Source organism: Pseudocercospora fijiensis (genome assembly GCF_000340215.1).
Source record: "Pseudocercospora fijiensis CIRAD86 unplaced genomic scaffold MYCFIscaffold_2, whole genome shotgun sequence".
Lineage (NCBI taxonomy): Eukaryota > Fungi > Ascomycota > Dothideomycetes > Mycosphaerellales > Mycosphaerellaceae > Pseudocercospora > Pseudocercospora fijiensis.
In genome coordinates, this window is record NW_006921533.1 from 6,317,176 (window position 1) to 6,334,886 (window position 17,711).

Consider the following 17,711-nt stretch of genomic DNA (forward strand, 5'->3'; position numbering starts at 1 on the left):
CACCACGAGGGATGATATGACGAAGTATATGACACGAATGAGATGCGAGGACTACGATGTTACGAGATTGCTGGGGTTTTACAAAATCGCTTAGAGCTGTTGTGTAGAACTTGAATTTCATCGCGGATACCATATTGGCATGCACGCCCACACCAGTCCTGCTGTCGCCCAAACATCCAGGAGCAGGCGGCAAGCCTTTTCCCCTGCCCGTCAGCATCATGGATGATCCTTCTTAGCAATACTGTGAGTGAATGTAGATATATCAAGTCATGTGATCACATAAGAGCTGCAAAGATAATGTGATGGATCCAAACAGCAAACGCAGCAAGCTAATAAGTGCCCCGATTTCACGTTGGGTGACAGAAATGCATAGGTGCAGAATGAGATGTCTAGTGGGGAGGAGAGAGGAGAGGCTTGCGACGTGCGAAGGTTGAGCCTTGGCAGCCGCAGCCAGCTCCGATCCCTGGCCAAGCGCTAACGCCAAGATTTCGTCCAGCCGTCTCGACATTTTCTCCACCGCCGCCGCTGCAGAAACAGTACTGCATTTTCCTCCCAACTCCGCCGCCGTCGCCATGGCGATCCAGAAGAAGCACGCGAAAGCGCGTCTGGACAAATACTACTACCTCGCGAAAGAGAAAGGCTACCGCGCGCGTGCGGCATTCAAGCTCATCCAACTGAACAAGAAGTTCTCGTTCCTCCAAAACGCAAAATGCCTGATCGATCTGTGTGCCGCGCCAGGCTCATGGCTGCAAGTCGCCGCGGAAGTCATGCCCCAAAAGTCGTTGATTCTTGGTGTCGACCTTTCTCCCATCAAGCCCATCCCGAAGACGATCACCTGGCAAGGCGATATCACATCCGACAAGACGAGGGCGATAATACGCGGGCATTTGAAGACGTGGAAGGCAGACTGTGTCATTCACGACGGTGCACCGAATGTCGGAACTGCTTGGGTTCAGGATGCTTTCAGCCAGAACGAACTGGTGCTGTGCTCGTTAAAGCTGGCGACGGAATTTTTGGCGAATGGCGGCACATTTGTCTCGAAGGTGTTCAGGAGCAAAGACAGTGCGAAGCTGGAGTGGATATTCAAGCAGTTGTTCAACAAAGTTGATCAGACGAAGCCACCGAGTAGCAGAAATGTGTCGGCTGAGACGTTCTATGTCTGTAGAGGATACAAGGCGCCAAAGCATTTGGATCCCAAGTTCTTGGATCCACATTATGCATTTATGGAAGTCAAGGAGAAGGGCCAAAGTGACGAGGCGAAGGTGTTCAATCCCGAGAAGAAGAAGAGAAAGCGTGAGGGTTATGAGGAGGGAGACTGGACTCAATTTCACGAGGCACCGGCGAGCGAGTTCATTCAGACACAGGATCCGATCGCGATGCTTGGAAGTTTGAACAGATTACATTTCCGACAGGAAGCGAATGGCGATATCGCACTTGCTGCTCTTGACAAGCTCTCAGAGACGACGGAGGAAGTGCGTGAAAACTGCGAGGATCTGAAGGTGTTGGGCCGCAAGGAATTCAAGGTTCTTCTACGGTGGAGATTAAAAGCGCGAGAGCGTTTTGGCTTCAAGCAGAAGCGTACAGATCATAAATCGCAGGAGAAGACCCAAGAGCCAACGGAAGGAGAAGCTGGTGAAGAAGTTGCCGTGGTGGAGTCAATGGATGATGAAATGCGGTATCAGGCGGAGCTTCAAGCCATGAAGGATGCGCAGGATAAGCACAAGAGGAAAGAGAAGAGACGGGAGAACGAGAAGAAGCAGAAAGATATCGTGCGCATGCAGATGGGTATGACAACGCCGAGTGACATCGGTATTGAGGCTGGAGAACACGATCAAGTATTCCAGCTCAAGATGGTGGACAAGAATCCGAACACAAGACGTCAGATTACACGCGGTAGGATGCAATATCTAGCCGACCCGGAAAAACCTCAAGAATTCGAGGCCAGCGAAAGCGAAGCCGACGAGGATGAAGACGGCGATGAACTCGAAAGGCAGCTAGACAGCGCCTATGAGATGTATCAGGCTGCGAAAGAGGATCGGGACACCAAAGCAAGAGCAAAGAGGATGAGAAAAGAGGCAGGCAAACACAAGGACGATGAAGAAGAGTTTGAAGATTTCGACCAGCGTGAGAATGGAGCCGACACCGATGCCAGCAGTGATGCCGAGCTTGTTGAAGATGACTCTGACTGGAGTGACGAGGAAGAAAACGCAGGACTGACCACTGATCTGCATGGAAAGGACGACAAAGAAAACGGTCTGTCGAGAAGAGCTGCATCGTTCTTCAAGCAGGATATATTCAGCGGGATCGATGGTCTCGATGAAGATGCAGAGGAGGAAGATGCGGACAGAGGTCGGGATCGGGATAGTGGTATTGATGTCGACTCGCCCGAACTCAAGGCTGAGACCGAAAAGATGGATGTGGACGACGTTGAGGAGGAGGCGGCGGAAGAAGATGGATCTGAACCTGAAGAGGTCGCCGCAGAAGACTCGGATGAGGACTGGGAAGAGGGTACCACGAAAGAGAAGCCTGAGGATGAAGGCCGACCGAACATCGATATCATTACAGCCGAAGCCATGACTCTTGCACATCAGCTCGCGACCGGGAAGATTACCAAAGCACAAATGCTTGATGATAACTTCAACAAGTACTCCCTGCGCGACACGGATGGGTTGCCAGAGTGGTTCTTAGACGACGAAGGCAAGCATTCTCGTGCGCAGCGTCCCGTCACCAAGGAAGCTGCTGCTGCTATCAAAGAGAAAATGCGCGCTCTCAACGCCCGACCTATCAAGAAGGTCCGGGAAGCCAAGGCCCGCAAGACACTTCGTGCTGCACGAAGGATCGAGAAGATCAAGAAGAAGAGTGAAGGTCTGGCCGAGGATGGTGATGCTTCGGAGCGAGACAAGGCCAACCAGATCTCGAAACTCATGGCGAAGGCTGCAAAGGCTGGAAAGAAGAAAAAGCAGCCCGTCAAGGTCATTCGTGCCGGTGGCCAAAATAAGGGCAGTGGCCGACCTAGAGGCGTCAAGGGCAAGTATAAGATGGTCGATCCTAGGCTTAAGAAGGATGTTCGCGGCTTGAAGCGTGCTGAGAAGAAGCAGAAGGGAAAGAAATAGATGTTCGGACTTCTACGCAAGCAAAATGACTATCAAGTTCCTGTTTTGACGCCTAGACTTCCACGTCTCGATGTGCACCCACTCCGTGCCGCAATCCGAAAGGGCTAGTGTCTGTATTTGCATCTGAAGCTTGGCGAGTTCTCGAGATACAGCTACCACGTGTTTAGCAGTAAGTACTACACTACACTACCAAAAATCCTTTCTGCGTGTTCACGGCACAGCAAGCTGGTGTTCTTCAGTAGCACATCGAATGTTCTCACAGCAGGCAGAGATCCTATTCTTGGATAGCTTCTAATTTTCAGAGCTCCACGTTGCATCGAGATGCCAACATTTGTCCTGTGCAACGAAGCAGTCTTTCGGCTGCGGTATTTCGTCATGCCGTTGTTGGAACGTGTGGAGAGGAAGATTGCGGCGAGGTTGAGAGAGAGGTTGAGAGGGATGAAGACAGGATGCTTTAATGTGACTCGCGGTGGAGGATTGGCGCGGAGAGGCGGCCGAGGGTTGCCATTTGCAATGTGATGGTTGTTCTTGCGTCTGAGGTCTGCTCACTTTTGGACCTAGCTTCGGTGTGAGATCTGGAAATCGAACTGCAAAGGAATGCTGTACGTCGCGTTTCTGATATAATTCGGAGCGGCGAGTAATGTGCTTCGGGTTTTATAAGAAGAAGAAGAAGAAGTCTGTGAGGTTAGCAGGAAGGTTTCGCTTGAAGCTGCTGCACGGTGTGCATGTCTGCATGTGAAGCGCCGGCAAGTCACGTACTGCCGCGTGAAATCGCAGATTTCAATTTTCCTTCATTAGCAGTGGGCATCTGAGACCCATAATTCGCCCTTCCAAGATTTTGATTCTCCTTAAGCTACTCGTTACACATCGTCCAAGTCGTAAGAGCATGTACGATTGCTCGCTCTCGTATTAGTGTATAGTCATCACTGAACTCATAAAGTCATCTCACTCAGAGGTCACCGCTGCAGAATTAGAGGTGTCAGCATCAATTCTGCCTGAGAAGCGACCAGTTCCACCAGGCAAGAAACCATCATATTCTGGTTCTTCAGCACCGTCACTCCACAAATGCTCATTGAAGCCCCAAGCGAGCAAAAGCGCATTCGACTCGGCTTCAGGGATTCGCTGAACGATCCTCCCAAAGTAGCGGTCATTGGTGCTCATCATGGCGGGGGTGAGAGCGGCCAGACGTGATCGGAACCATGTGGAGAAATGATGGTCGTGACCAGCCTCGATCGCGAATTGATCGAAGCTGTTATTGTTGATCAGCTTTGCGTAGCCGCAAGACTTGAACTCGATCGTACGCAAGTTGGTGCGTCTGCGCTCAGGCAATTGCTCCTCCCACGGAGCAGGCTGCGGCAGGAAATCGCTAAAGACTCGACCAGGAGATATCTTGTTGATCAATTCTGGCCAAGAACCCTCACGATGATTAGCAGTCCAGTGAGCAGCAGCTGCGCTGTTGGCGGCTACTGCTTGTTGGATGTTTTGCTGTACTGCTGGCTGAGGCTGCAAAGCCTGCACAGGCTGGACCGGTGCTGGCATTTGAGCCAGGAGGCCCCACTGCTGCGCGTGCTGATGTAACAATTGCTGCAAATGTCCAGCTCCAAAATTAGGACCAGGGTTGTTGAGCCATTGCTGCATGTTAGCGAGCAGACCTTGCGGCGGATTCCCTGCATTCAGTCCCGGTAATGCTGGCTGCTGGCCGTTCTGAGCTGCTACAATCGCTTGCGCAATCTGTTGATTAATGCCAGCCTGGGCTCCCGCCGGAAATTTGGGATGCGCCGTCAAGGACACTGAGTCGAGTGTCAGAGTCTTGAGATTCTTTTCAGCATGAATGGACACCAGCTCCTGAAGCATTAATGGCGTCATCCAGCAGTTCGTGAGGGTGAGGTGTTTCACAAATTTGAAGACAAGACCAAAGTTGGCGGTGATGGCAGTGCTGTATTCAAGGGGCATGATGGGTGCTGGAAGAAGATGGTTGTTGCGGGCGAAAATTCCTTCAGCATGCTCTCCGCCTCCTACCCAACCGATGTTCAATTTGGTAATTGATGATCTCAGGCAGATGCGATCTCGCAGTATGCTTTTGTGAAAGACGTTGACGGCGTCAGAGGGCATACGCGAGCAAGCCTCTGCAAATCCCGCATTGTCCTTCTCGACGGCACGCCAGTCGGGCTTGACGTGAATGGTGACATCAGACAGTCCTGGAAGGGCGTCCCAGAATGACTCTCGGGCGAGTATTGGTAACAAACCGCTGGAGACTTTTGCAATGGTGAGCGACTTGACCCTCGCGAACGTGAGCGGGTTGTCAGTGATAGCGAGCATGTAGCACTCCAAGAATGCTCGTTGGGCCCAATCAGTCTCCATCAACCACTCCTTCTGTTCCTTGCGCAAGTCGACTGGCATTAAAGTAGACTTGTCGAAGAGTTCTGCACTGTTTTTCGGCTGATTGAACGTCGTGTACAGCACGCCATACCTGGAGTTTTCGGTTGAATTAGTCCCGAATATAGCAGGCGCAGTCCTCTCCCCTACGATCGACAGCCAATGCTTCGGATCAGCGTACCGAGTACCTTGCAGTCCGCTCAATTCTGCTGGAGGCTTGGTGAGCATGCGACGGGCAAGAGACACTTCTTTGGGATCGAAGTTGATGCCGAGGCTCCGATGACACGATTGAATCGAATTCCAGAAAGCTTTTGCTTCTTGCATTTGCTGGTCAGGTACAGAACGCGATTGGCCAAACACGGGAGTCGGTCGCTGGAAGATTCTGGCATGAATTGACTTATCGGGTCCATTGAGCCAACCAAGCCCACTGTCGAGTGAAAGTGCCAGATCCTGCACCTTGTGAAGATTTGCGAAAGCTGCCTTCATGCGGAGCGTCTCATCCGCTGTTCGCTCGAGGCCGGCGAGATTCGCGAAGCGAGTGTACTGTTGAGGCGGCCAGGCGTAGGGACCATGATAAGAGTGGAAAAAATCAAGCTCTTTCTTGATGGGTGGCCGAGCGAGTTGAGCCTCTGCAACCTCGAAACTCATGCCAAATCGCTTGATATGTGGCCCGAAGCCCTGAAAGACGCGTAGACCATGTCCCTTATACATTTTGCCTTGAGCGTCTTCCTTAGCGTTGTGCCAATTCAAGCCGGTGGCTGCAGGTGAGGGGAGGTCAGGTGCTCTTGCTTTCCCTTTACCCTTCTCACTCAGCCGTGCTGCCTGCAGAGGTCGATATTCATCGACCATATCATAAAGTTCGGTGTTGAACGGTACCACTGACGACCAGAACAGAGTAGCAGAAACCTTGGTCTCAAACTCCCTGTTGACGAGGCGCATAGATTTGATATCGTCTCGCGAAAGAAAGTCTGTGATGATGTCGAAGATCTCCAGTGGTAATGGGTTTGATGCGTACCCTTCGCTTGGCCATGTAGCTCGACTTGCATGTGTAATCTGTGCAGAGTTTGCGATGCGCTCACGGTGACTCGGGAGCACTGTGAGCTCGGTGTCTTTCGTGATACCATCGCGCATGTAACTCGCGGTCACGGGGCATAATGGAAGATATCGTATAGCGCGAGAGGCGTCAGAAAGAGGCGGCGAAGATTCGCGAAGGCCGGAATTGTCCTGTGTAAAGAGGATTGCCGACTGATATTGAACCCCATCTGTGAACTTCTTGATCTTCTCGGCTTGCGTACGCATTAGATACAAAGTTTCTTGGAGACGCTCGTGCTGTATGCCGTTACCCGGTTGTTGGTTGTTGGCTCGCGCATCTTGCAATTCGAGCTCGAAAATTTCTGACTGCTCCTCGTCGTCCTCAGACAACAAGTTTTCCAAGTTTTCGCTGTTCGCTCTCAGCACATCGCGTCCAAACAGGGTTTCAGCCGACAAGACTGGATAATCAGAAGTGGAGGAGCTGCTACGAGGGGAAGATAACTTCACAGCCGAGCGCGACGAAGTGGATGCCTTTCGCTTAGGAGGCATTCTTCCCGTAGGCACAAACTCGATGGCTTCTGGATTGAAATTCGGACCAGAAGCTCTGCTGGGAGCTGCTCGCGCGTCGAGGCCAGACGGGTTCGGGCGAGCGACGGTGCGTCTCCTCCTCGACAAGACGGAGATGTCAAGGAACGGGTAAAGTGAGGCCGATGTATCCTGATTGGCGGGGATTGTGATGGTGTCATCGTCCAAGAGAGGGCCCAGCGGGTTTTCAGGCGACGTATGATTGTCCATTGAAGAAGTGCTTCCCCAAATTGTCCTCAGGCTGAGGGGGAGGTGTTTTGAAGTGAAGCCTGCCTGGGCGGCGGACGCCTTGTGGCAGGTTGTCGCGCTTCAAGTGAAGTGAGAGCACGGCGCTGAGGACACTGGCGGTTGTGTGAGACGCTCCGAGTGAATGTCAGCGCGCATGCAGGCGGCGGCGGCGCCGTGACTGGTGTGTGTGGAGGTTGAAGTTGAAATAGTGCAGTCAGTGACTGATGGCAAGCTTTGTCCGCGCAGATGGGGCTTGGGCTTGGCGGAGCAATCGCGATCCGGACCGGACTCCGAACGACTTTCCAGCCTCAGGTTTCGTCACTGCACAAATTGGAAAGAGCATATTGACACAGACACAATCATATGGTCGGAGAAGAGCCCTCTATTATGACTCCCGCCAGCATGGAATTCCTTCCGACATCCCCGACGACGTAACGAATACCACCGCGCCGGATCCGAGCACTTGGGGCGAAGCTTTGGCCGACTTTCCTTCTACCCACTGCGATATAAGCAGTCACTTTCGAAATCAGAGTATCATTGCAAACATTGATCTTTGCGGGACCTGGGCTGGCTTCGACGCTGTCTATACCACAGAATATGGATGTCCAGGAGATTGTTCGCAATTTGTCGCCACTAATAATACGGCTTTTGAGACGGCGGTCTGGGAATGGAAGAGCTGGAGAGTGTACCCGGCCAATTGATGTGAGGTCCATGTGGATGTTTACAACGCACGATGTTAGGATTCATGTAATCTGGAGTTTGGGGCATGTGAGTATGTACTACGGCTTGGCACTTTCGCGTTCCTGCTTCCGTTGACCAAGCCGATCCCTCACTCTGCAAAGTCATGCACCTCAACGGCGATGCATAAGTGAGGCAGGTGAGGTTTCCAGAATGCCTGCATCTTCGACATTTAACTCTATGCTTCCTCCACCGTCCTTCAATATCTTTCATACCCCAGCGACTGAACTGCGACACAACAGGTATGCAACGAGAAAGGCCTCAAACTTGACGTGATTGTGAAAGCTGACGGAGATTCAGAGTAGCTCCACAAGACTACCAACCAAGATGGCGTATATCAAGCGCGAGCCGCTTGACGAGGACTTCTACAACGAGGACTTCTACAACGAGGACTTCCACGACTTTCCTATCCCCCGATCCGCCAGAGGCACTGCGAGCACCGTCACGTCGACTATGTTCCGCTCTACCGCGCCAGTCGAGAGCGATCGCGGCTACCTCGCGAAGAGGTCTCTCGCCGTCCAGAAGTGCAAGCAGTCAGACGATCAGGAAGGACTCCATGGCCAGGTCTTCGAAACCACCGGGATCGTTGTAAATGGCATGTTCGTGCTCGAGGTCTCCCACATGATGTTCGACACCGGTGCCTCATCAACATTCATCAGTTCTGCCGCAGCCCAGGCTGCGCGCCTCCGCATCCTGGACTGCCCACCGAAGAGCTTCACCCTTGCCGATGGCACTACCGTCACCCACAGCAAGTACACTGAATTCAACATTTACATCGCGGGAGTCGATCAAACCATCAAAGCCTACGTGGAGAGTCATCACACAGGTCACCACATGCTCGTCGGTCTCAACACGATCCGTCAATTCCAAGGTCAAGCCAATCTCGCCTTCGGCCGCAAGCAGGAGACGCGCTGGAGCATTGCTCAAAACCAGACCGGACTTCGCAAGACTCGCTATGTGCTTCGCGAAGACTCGCCTGTCGTCCCGCCAACTCTCCACGTCCACACCTACTCTGAAGGCATGCGCTTGGCGAGAGGCGCGGGTGAGACTGCTTCGCAGCGCAAGAGTCGGGAGATCCTGGAGCGTCACCGGAATCGGGGCCGTCAGATTAAGCAGCGCCACGAGCACAAGGCGGGTCCGCTCTACAAAGCTGATTCTCTCGGAGATTTCTTTTGATCGAATGAATGCAATGACTGCAAGGAGTCGCTGGCGCCGATGAGAGGATCTAGCAATTGCCATGCAATCGCCAAGAGACAGGCTAGAAATATCAAGGATATCAGGCCATCGAGCATCAATTATTGAGCAGGATGAGCGTTAAGGTAAACAAGATGCTCGTTAAGGAAGCGCTTCGCACGCAAGTCGTTATTTGGCTGTCATTATCTAGGACTAGCCTGCATATAATGAAGGCGAGTTGCCCAATATCGCAATCGTTCACCAATCCAGATTCTTCCCTTGTTCCGCTTCGTCTACAAACCGCTCCTCAATGCATCCAAGTGTCCCTCTGTGCCGTCCTTTCATGAGGTCAAAACAGAAACATGTCCTCCATAACCCTCACCCGCTCCACCAACGACATTCCTCCCTTCCTCCTGCCCTCAACAACCAGATCATAAGTCTTCTGCGATCTGGCGCAGTATGCGAAGCTTCCATTGCAATATGCAGGCAGCTCTGGGACTCCAAGGAGCTCCGCCAAGCTGTTTTGACCGCAGATACCCAAGAAGAAATCAAATCCACGTGTGTGATCGCCTTGGTCGATGTAGTATAACGGTGTCAGTGGCCACAGTGGAATCGCCAGAAGCGGGGATGGTGCCGATGGGACTTTGTGGAAGAGAGCCTTCTGCGCGACATCCATTCTCCAAGCTCTACTGCGAGCAGCCGCACTGTAGGTACAGACCTGGGCCATCGGGGGCAGGACGTACATCGGGGGTTGAAGCAAGAGAGCTTCACGATGGACGTCGAGCAAGCGAGCGGCGACCATCCATGCAGTTTCTCTCTGCAAATGAGTCGCGACGAAACTCGGGAGCATCCCAGCACAAACGTGCTCGTGCTGCGACATCCATAGATGCACGAGAACTTCGAGGATGCACCGCTGATGCGCCTCGTGGGACCAGATGCCTCGACGCTCACTGAAGCGTCGTAGAGCTTCGATGAAGGTGATGTTGCTGTAGTTGAGGAAATTGCTCACGTCGGCTTGAAGGCGCTCGTATTCGCGATTTTGGGCGCGGGTGTAGAGAGTGTTCGAGTTGCTTGGCTCCTGGATCAAGGTATTGAAGTGACGGCAGACGCGACGCGCACGTTGGATCTCCCTAGCTGTGAGATTTGATAGAGTCGCCAATTGTAATTCGTTTGGCAGGTGCAAGAATCTAGTGGCCAGTTTGGTGCGCTTCATTGCTACGAGCAATTCAGCGGTCGAGTCGGAGCTCATGTTGACATCGGTTTCATGCTTCTCAGGAGCGCGGTCCAGAAGTCGAGTGTAGCGATTTTGGTTCTGGATGTGTTGCTTGGTGGTTCAAAGGTTGACGACGCGATATGTCAAAGATGGGCGCTGGGTGGGAAAAGACCGCAGACTTGCATGGGGCTTCTTATAAATGCTGGAATCAAGAACTCTAGCCGGCGGATTCACTTAGCAAGGCCACGCCGCCTTTGAATAAGGCAGGATTCATAGCAACTGAAGGGAAATCTCTCGCGGCCCGAAAGATCTGCTGAGGAGGAAGAAACAGGATCCGCTGCCTACATGTATTCAGTGAAGGTATGTCCGTCTCAAAAACCTCCCTGGAATATCTTCCTTCGAGAAACGTAGCATCCGTGGCCCAAACAACCGGGGAGCGGCAATTTTTACGCTTATTTACTATAAGTATCGACTCGTCCTATAGAATAGGTCGGCATGTCCGTCATTGCCATGCCAACTTCAAGGCATCCACTTCCGTCTACACGGCATGCCAGCTGGAGCATCGGCCCATTTGAGGATGGCGGTTTTTTATCGCCAGCAACTTGTCAGCGACCGCGCTTCAGGGCACCCTTCTTACGCTTGAAGGTTTGAAGTTGCAAGTTCTTCTAACCCTTGTTCCTCTTACGCTTCTTGCTGTTGACCACGACCTCCTTCTCAGCGCTCGATTTCCGCTTCTCCTTCTTGCCGACATGTATAGTATCGCTGTCGGCCGTGGGAATTTGCGGCGCCGATGGGTTGGAGGCGGTTTCGTCGCTACTGTGCTTGAATTTCTTCTTTCTCGGCTTCTCAGGGTGCCTCACCTCAATCGTATCCTCCTCCTCTTCGTCTTCTTGAAAGGCGTTCGGATCAACGAAGCTGTCATGACTCTCCCGCTTGCGCTTCTTTTCCTGCTTCTTTGCCTTCTCGGCTTCTTCCTTGGCCTTGAGACGAGCATCAACTTCAGCCGATAGATCCTCGTACTCGACATCCGCTAACTGCGGGCTGTGGTATTCGGATGGCGGCGCGGACTTCTGCTCCTGCTCCTGCTCCTGCTGTCGCTCCCGTTGCCCCTTCTTCGTCCGGATTTCGTGGGCCCTGCCCTTCTGCTTTTCGCGCTTCTGGCGAGACTTCTCGGCGGCCCACTCCTTCTTTTCATCTCCTCCTAGCATCGCGAAAGGCACACTCGGTTCCTTAGCGCCCTTCTCCCATAGCACTCTCGTCCCTGACTTGTCTAGCTTGATCCTGTCCGATCGTGCGAGCTGCTTACCAGGAGTAGCAGTGGATGTAGATTTATTCGAGGACTCTGATGTGCTTGGCCCACCATTCAGAGGCTTATGCTTCAACTCAATCTCATCATCTGACTCTACAGCAGGGACAGTCTCTGCCGTATTGCCACCAATTGTAGTATTCGTTTCCGGGACAGCGCGCTCTTTCGCCGAGGTAAACCTTTTCGCCGCCTCCTGTGCCTTCCGAGCCGTTTCTAGCATTTCCTGGAAGAAACTATGCGACTCTGCCGCGCCAATTCCTTCGTTTGGTTTATCGGCAGTAATGGAGGTCAATTGGGCAAAGATATTGCAGTAAGCGTCGGTCGCGCTCCTCCATGACTCCACAATGGCATCCATGTAGGCAACATGCCGTTCAATGTGGTTGTGCTCGTCGTTGTTCTGCACGCCGACATGAATGTTCTTGACGACATCATGGGCGATGGTGAGATTGACTGCTTGCGATTGCAGTGCATCGTCGCGTGCACTTCTGACAGCCTCGAACAATGGCTGCGAGGCGGCGAAAGCGGCGAGCTCGGTCTTCTGCCTCTTTGCGCGCGCCATCTTGGTGCGTGGACTAGAATGTGCTGTGCTCGAATGTCGAGGGGGGGAAAGCGAGGCTCTTATGTGCTATGCCGGATACAAAGAGCAGGGCTAGCTGCACTGGGAAGGAAGCTTCATCTCATTCACCTGAGCGAAGCTACGGCGCGACGAGTGTGCGACCGTTGCTATGGGCAGCTTTGGGGCGAAGAAGGAAGCATTCACTTACGTTTCCAACTTGCAACTTCTAGCGCTTGGACCAGCGTTCGCGTTCGTCACTTTAGAATTTGCAGGGATCGGCTCAGGCACACGTCGCGGGGCACGGTTCGATCTTCAACTTCTTCTTGTGGGCTTCCCTCGTTCCGTTCCTTTCGTTTGTGCCTACACCACCACATTTTGTTGCACGCCTTGCTGGCGTTTCCACGATGGCATCGTCGTCTGTCCCAGCCAACCCGACGTCACACAACGTGGCGTCGCTGCTGCCGAAGCTCAACGATGCCGACAGCGATATCCGCTTCATGTCGCTGAATGACTTGGCTCAGATGCTGCATAATGGCCATGCCACCTTCATCCAGCACGACTACAACACCTGCGCCAAGGTCGTCGAAGGCCTCCTCCACACCCTCAACGATACCAACGGCGATGTGCAGACCAACGCCATCAAGTGCCTGGGACCCTTCGTCAACAAGGCACCAGAGAGCATCCTCTGCCCGACTATTGAGAAGGTCAGCAGTATCAAGACCGACAACAGCATTGACAACTCAATTGCTGCTCTGGCCGTGAGAGCCATCGTTGTTGCTCTGCCACATCCAGTACCAGGTCTGGCACGATCGCAGAAGGTGGATGACGCCTACAATGCTATTAGCAAGGCCTTGATTCCCCGACTCGTCGGCCGCGTGGTCATTCCTCTTACGAGGCCAGGTCCGCCGCCCCCCAAGGGTATGCTGCAGGTTGATCTCGAGACGGGCAATGACTCCGAGACCCTTGATCTGCTCACCGATGTGGCTCGCTGCTTCGGTCCCATTCTGCAAGACGCGGAGATCGAAGCGCTACAACAAATCACCATGCAGATCCTCGAAAGCGAGCGATGTGGCACAGTCATGAAGAAGAAGGCTGTCGCAGCTCTCGCAGCTCTGGCACCTTACTTCAACGATGGCCTTCTCGCTAACCACGTTTCATACTCCATTCAGCAGCTGAGACAACCGCATCTCACAAATCAGCAGCGAAAGCTACTCATCACAGTCTATGGAAGCTTGGCCCGTAGCATACCGCACAAGTTCGGCCCATACCTGAAGACACTTGCACCATTTGTCTTGGCACCTCTAAGTCAGCAAGAGCTAGATCAGCAGAGAGAAGCAGAGGCCGAAGCTGATGGGGAGCGCGACGTACAGATGGAGGATGTGCGTGAAGCTGCACTCATTGCGATCGAGAACTTCCTCGAATCGTGCGCCGCCGACATGCGTTCATACACGAAGGATGTCATCGAGGCATCTACGCGGTTCTTGAAATACGAGCCTAACGTGGCAGATGACGACGATGAAGATATGGAGGAGGAGGAAGAGGAAGAGGACGAGTTTGCGGTTGAGGAAGATTTTGAGGAAGAGGCGGGATTCGAAGATGAGGACGACGTCAGCTGGAAGGTGCGGCGATGCTCTGCAAAAGTGCTGCGTGCGCTCATCAACGTGCTTGACGCAAACGACGCAGCCATGTACGGACAGATTGCTCCTGCCCTGATCAATCGCTTCAAGGAGCGGGAAGAGAGCGTGCGAACTGAAATCATTGCAACACTTGCATTCTTGATCGTCAAGACTGGATCAAGCACCAAGGTTCAGAAGACCGACAACGCTATGGTGCCACCAAGTCGAAAGCGCAGACGTGGGTTTAGCGAATCTTTGGGTTCTGACCTTGAGGCTCAACAAGCACTGATGAATGGATATGCCTCGCCGTCGACTCCACCGCCATCGAACAGCGCCACGAACGGCCTGACTAAGGTCAACCCAGAGATCGTCAAAGGCGCTTCCAAGCTGCTGAAATCCAGTACGATTCCGACGAAGCAAGCAGTCATTTCCTTACTGAAGGACATGGTGCTGTCCCAGCAGGGAGGTCTGTCCGACAGCGCAGATCTGGTGTTCGATCCCGTGATCGAGACAATGAGCACCGGTGCCGGATCGGTGTCAAATGTGGCTGGTAATGCTTTGAGGATAGAAGCCCTCGCTCTCCTGCGCGCTATAGCAGAGTCGCACTCGAGTAAGGTCATTCAGCCTCATCTTGCCAAGGTTGTACCGGCAATTGTCAAGACCGCAAAAGACCGGTATGCTAAGGTTTCGGGCGAGGCTTTGTCCACCATCGAGGTCTACGTCAAGGCTCTCACACCACCGCGCTCTACCGGCGCCAAGACTGGTGATGTGCTTAAGCAGCTCTACACCACCATCACCGACCGTATCTCTGCTTCAGAGACTGATACGGAAGTTCGTCAAAAGGCTGTCCAGGCTTTGGGGCTTCTGATTGGCCGGACCAGTGGTTCGGCTGCCAAGGGACTCCTTTCGCCGCAAGACCGCTACGCTGGTCAACAACTTCTTGCTGACCGCATGAAGAATGAGCTTACACGCCTAGCTTGTGTTCGAGCCGTCGATATCATCGCAGTCTTGGCGCAAAGCGGAGATGACTTCAAGCCTGGTTGGGTCAATGAGGTCGCTCTCGAACTCGGCGCTCAGCTTCGGAAGTCCAGCCGATCGCTTCGTGGTGCCAGCTTGAGTGCTCTCCGTATGCTCGCTGTCAACCAGGTTTCTCGCGATGCCCTGGATGCAAACACTATCTCGCAGCTTGTTGCGCTCCTCGTGCCTCTGCTCAAGTCCGATGACCTGCACATGATTGGTCCTGCCCTCATCGTGCTTGCTGCTCTTGCAAAGGATCAACCAACTGTTGCGGCCGACCTCCAAGTCATTGAAGGAATCTGCACTGTGGTCCGCTCATCACTTTCTGGAGCTGCACTTGAGGCTCTCCTAACCTGCGTTGAAGCCATCGGCCAAGCTGGTGCCGGTCAGGAGCTCATGTCGGCTTTGCTGTCCATATCACCTGTTGGCGATACAGATGTCACTGGTCAAGTCATTGGGACACTTCTTGTCTCTGGCGGTACCAAGATTGGAGTTGGTCTTGAGGCTTTTGTCAAGGAGGCAGAAAGTTCGTCCGACGAGTCGAAGCGTTGCCTTGCCCTGTCAGTACTTGGTGAGGCCGGCCTCCGCACTGGTGCAACCTTCCAGCTCAAAGCAGAAGACATTGTACGATACTTCTCCGACTCATCAGAGAAGGTTAAGCTGTCTGCTGCTGTGGCATTGGGGCGTGCTGGCGCCGGCAATGTCAAGGATTATCTATCCAAGATCCTAACTTGGATGGCTCAAGGTCAGCAGTATTTGCTACTGCATTCAGTCAAGGAACTACTTCAGCACAGCACCGCCGAAGACGAGATACGACCCTATACTAAACAGCTGTGGGAGAACGTTATTGCATCTGGCCAGGCTGAGGACAACAAGGTCGTTGGCGCGGAATGTATTGGACGTCTCGCTATCATCGATCCGGCGGCTTACCTTCCACAGCTGCAGACCTTCCTCCAGAATCCAAACGCAACAATCCGCGGTATGGTCATCTCAGCTCTTCGACACGTCTTCTCCGACACGGACGATTCTTACAACACGCATCTGCAAGCAGTCATCATTCCATTGCTTTCCACTATGCTTACCGATACCGATCTCGACAACCAGCGTCTGTCACTGACCACTTTCAATGGCGCACTGTACAACAAGCCAGATCTTGTCCTTCCACACCTTGGCGAGCTGCTGCCATTCGCCATGCAGGCAACCGTCATTCGGCCTGAGCTTATCAGAGAGGTTTCTATGGGTCCATTCAAGCACAAGATCGATGACGGCCTGGAGATCCGGAAGTCGGCGTATGAGACTCTCTACGCGTTGCTTGACTCGCCAGCCAGTCGTCAACGCCTTGACATTCCAGCTTACTATGATCGCATCGTAGCCGGTATCGCCGATGAGCATGAGATCAAGATCCTGTGCGCGCTTGTGCTTATCAAACTCATTCCAATCGCTCAGTTTGAGACTGCTCGTCGCCTGGAACAGCTTATCCAACAATTCCGCACCGTCTTGGGATTCAAGCCCAAAGACAATGCCGTGAAGCAAGAACTCGAGAAGATCGCGGAGCAGCAGAAGGCTGTGGTCAAGGTGTCTGTGGCTCTTAACAAGTCGCCGAACTTAACTAGTGAGGTGGAATCCTCCCGAGCTTGGAAGGACTATTACGCATACCTGCAGAAGGACTTTAATACCTTCTTGAGGATTGCCGAGGACGAGCTTCGCGGAACAGCAGGCTAGAGGGCAGCGCCCCGGAGCTCATCACGTCGGAGTCATGAAGACAGCAAGATTGGACAAGCCCATGCCGCTCAGTCCTTCCCACCACGTTCTTCGGTGCCATCCGCTCAGTCCTTCTCACCGCATTCTTCGGTGCGATCAAATGCAGAAGGCCGCACAAGGGCATTTCATCGTCCTCACTAAGTAGTCGACAGATACTACCACGAAATCACAGAGACATGCGTAAGTAGATATCAATTCTGCTCTACATCTCTCGTGCTGTCAATGTCTTGCGTGATTGTAGCAACCTTCGTAATTATACAGGAAGAGTTACATGTTAGAGGGCATTGCATGGCTTGCTCAGTAATGTCTAGGTATGTCTGCCAACTCTTGAACGTCCAGAATCACGCTTACAAGTCTGCGATATCACCACAGCGCCAATCGAACAAGGCGGTACGTCTATTCGTTCCCGCATGTGCTCACTGCCATGACAGTTGAGGCCGATTCTAACCGCGACTGGTGGTGGCCTGTTGGCCGTGAACAGCTTGTGCTTGTGCTAAATGGTCTCTGCTTTGTCACATGCAGAACACTTGTAAGAAGTCTGCTGACCACACCGACACGGGCTCAGTATTGGACCCCTTGACTTGTGAGTGAGGTGCTTATGCACCAGTGACTTGTTTCGATCCATATCTTATCCATTATAACAAAACATTGCGAGAAACACAACGCATCTTGAACAAACACCACTCGCATATCAACAACAGCTTTCACGTAGACGGGAAGCACCAAGGAGAGCCTACGACAGTGACCATTGCGCCGGTCTCATTGTTGCTTTCGCGATATGGTTCGACTCAAAGAAGTTGGGCTGCTGCTCGCAGCTTGCGGTCTTCCAGTCTATGCAGCGCCTAAGACAACTCCAGTCTCAGCCGTGGCAATGGTCACACCTGCGCCGGACCCAGGCTTTGTTGTCAAGGCTATAGATTGTGTCAAAAGCTCGACTTTCTCAACCGACAAGGCTAGCCTTGTATGTTCAACACTGCCCAATGGCAAACGCGGGATT

At 52.9% G+C, this 17,711-nt stretch overlaps 6 protein-coding genes across 6 annotated transcripts; 3 read left to right on the plus strand and 3 right to left on the minus strand.

Annotated features, from left to right (window-relative positions):
* Nucleotides 1-572: 572 nt before the first annotated feature.
* On the plus strand, nt 573-3,113 carry MYCFIDRAFT_77468 (uncharacterized protein; the record flags this gene model as incomplete). The annotated part of the gene is made up of 1 exon (XM_007924594.1): nt 573-3,113. One exon carries the CDS (start codon nt 573-575, stop codon nt 3,111-3,113), a length of 2,541 nt encoding a protein of 846 aa, XP_007922785.1.
* Nucleotides 3,114-4,058: 945 nt separating this feature from the next.
* MYCFIDRAFT_77467 (uncharacterized protein) lies at nt 4,059-7,316 on the minus strand (the record flags this gene model as incomplete). The annotated part of the gene is made up of 1 exon (XM_007924593.1): nt 4,059-7,316. The coding sequence occupies one exon, from the start codon at nt 7,314-7,316 to the stop codon at nt 4,059-4,061; it is 3,258 nt and encodes a 1,085-aa protein (XP_007922784.1).
* Nucleotides 7,317-7,558: 242 nt separating this feature from the next.
* Nucleotides 7,559-9,374, plus strand: MYCFIDRAFT_172402 (uncharacterized protein; the record flags this gene model as incomplete). Its single annotated transcript, XM_007925694.1, has 7 exons — nt 7,559-8,017; nt 8,042-8,047; nt 8,075-8,175; nt 8,204-8,344; nt 8,375-9,114; nt 9,140-9,207; nt 9,273-9,374. The coding sequence occupies 7 exons, from the start codon at nt 7,559-7,561 to the stop codon at nt 9,372-9,374; spliced, it is 1,617 nt and encodes a 538-aa protein (XP_007923885.1).
* A 74-nt stretch (nt 9,375-9,448) lies between these two features.
* Nucleotides 9,449-10,872, minus strand: MYCFIDRAFT_172403 (uncharacterized protein; the record flags this gene model as incomplete). The annotated part of the gene is made up of 6 exons (XM_007925695.1): nt 9,449-9,518; nt 9,547-9,573; nt 9,602-10,557; nt 10,591-10,650; nt 10,706-10,799; nt 10,838-10,872. 6 exons carry the CDS (start codon nt 10,870-10,872, stop codon nt 9,449-9,451), a joined length of 1,242 nt encoding a protein of 413 aa, XP_007923886.1.
* A 251-nt stretch (nt 10,873-11,123) lies between these two features.
* Nucleotides 11,124-12,440, minus strand: MYCFIDRAFT_172405 (uncharacterized protein; the record flags this gene model as incomplete). Its single annotated transcript, XM_007925696.1, has 3 exons — nt 11,124-12,217; nt 12,248-12,381; nt 12,424-12,440. 3 exons carry the CDS (start codon nt 12,438-12,440, stop codon nt 11,124-11,126), a joined length of 1,245 nt encoding a protein of 414 aa, XP_007923887.1.
* Nucleotides 12,441-12,724: 284 nt separating this feature from the next.
* Nucleotides 12,725-16,675, plus strand: MYCFIDRAFT_202616 (uncharacterized protein; the record flags this gene model as incomplete). Its single annotated transcript, XM_007925697.1, has 2 exons — nt 12,725-16,528; nt 16,616-16,675. 2 exons carry the CDS (start codon nt 12,725-12,727, stop codon nt 16,673-16,675), a joined length of 3,864 nt encoding a protein of 1,287 aa, XP_007923888.1.
* Nucleotides 16,676-17,711: the final 1,036 nt, after the last annotated feature.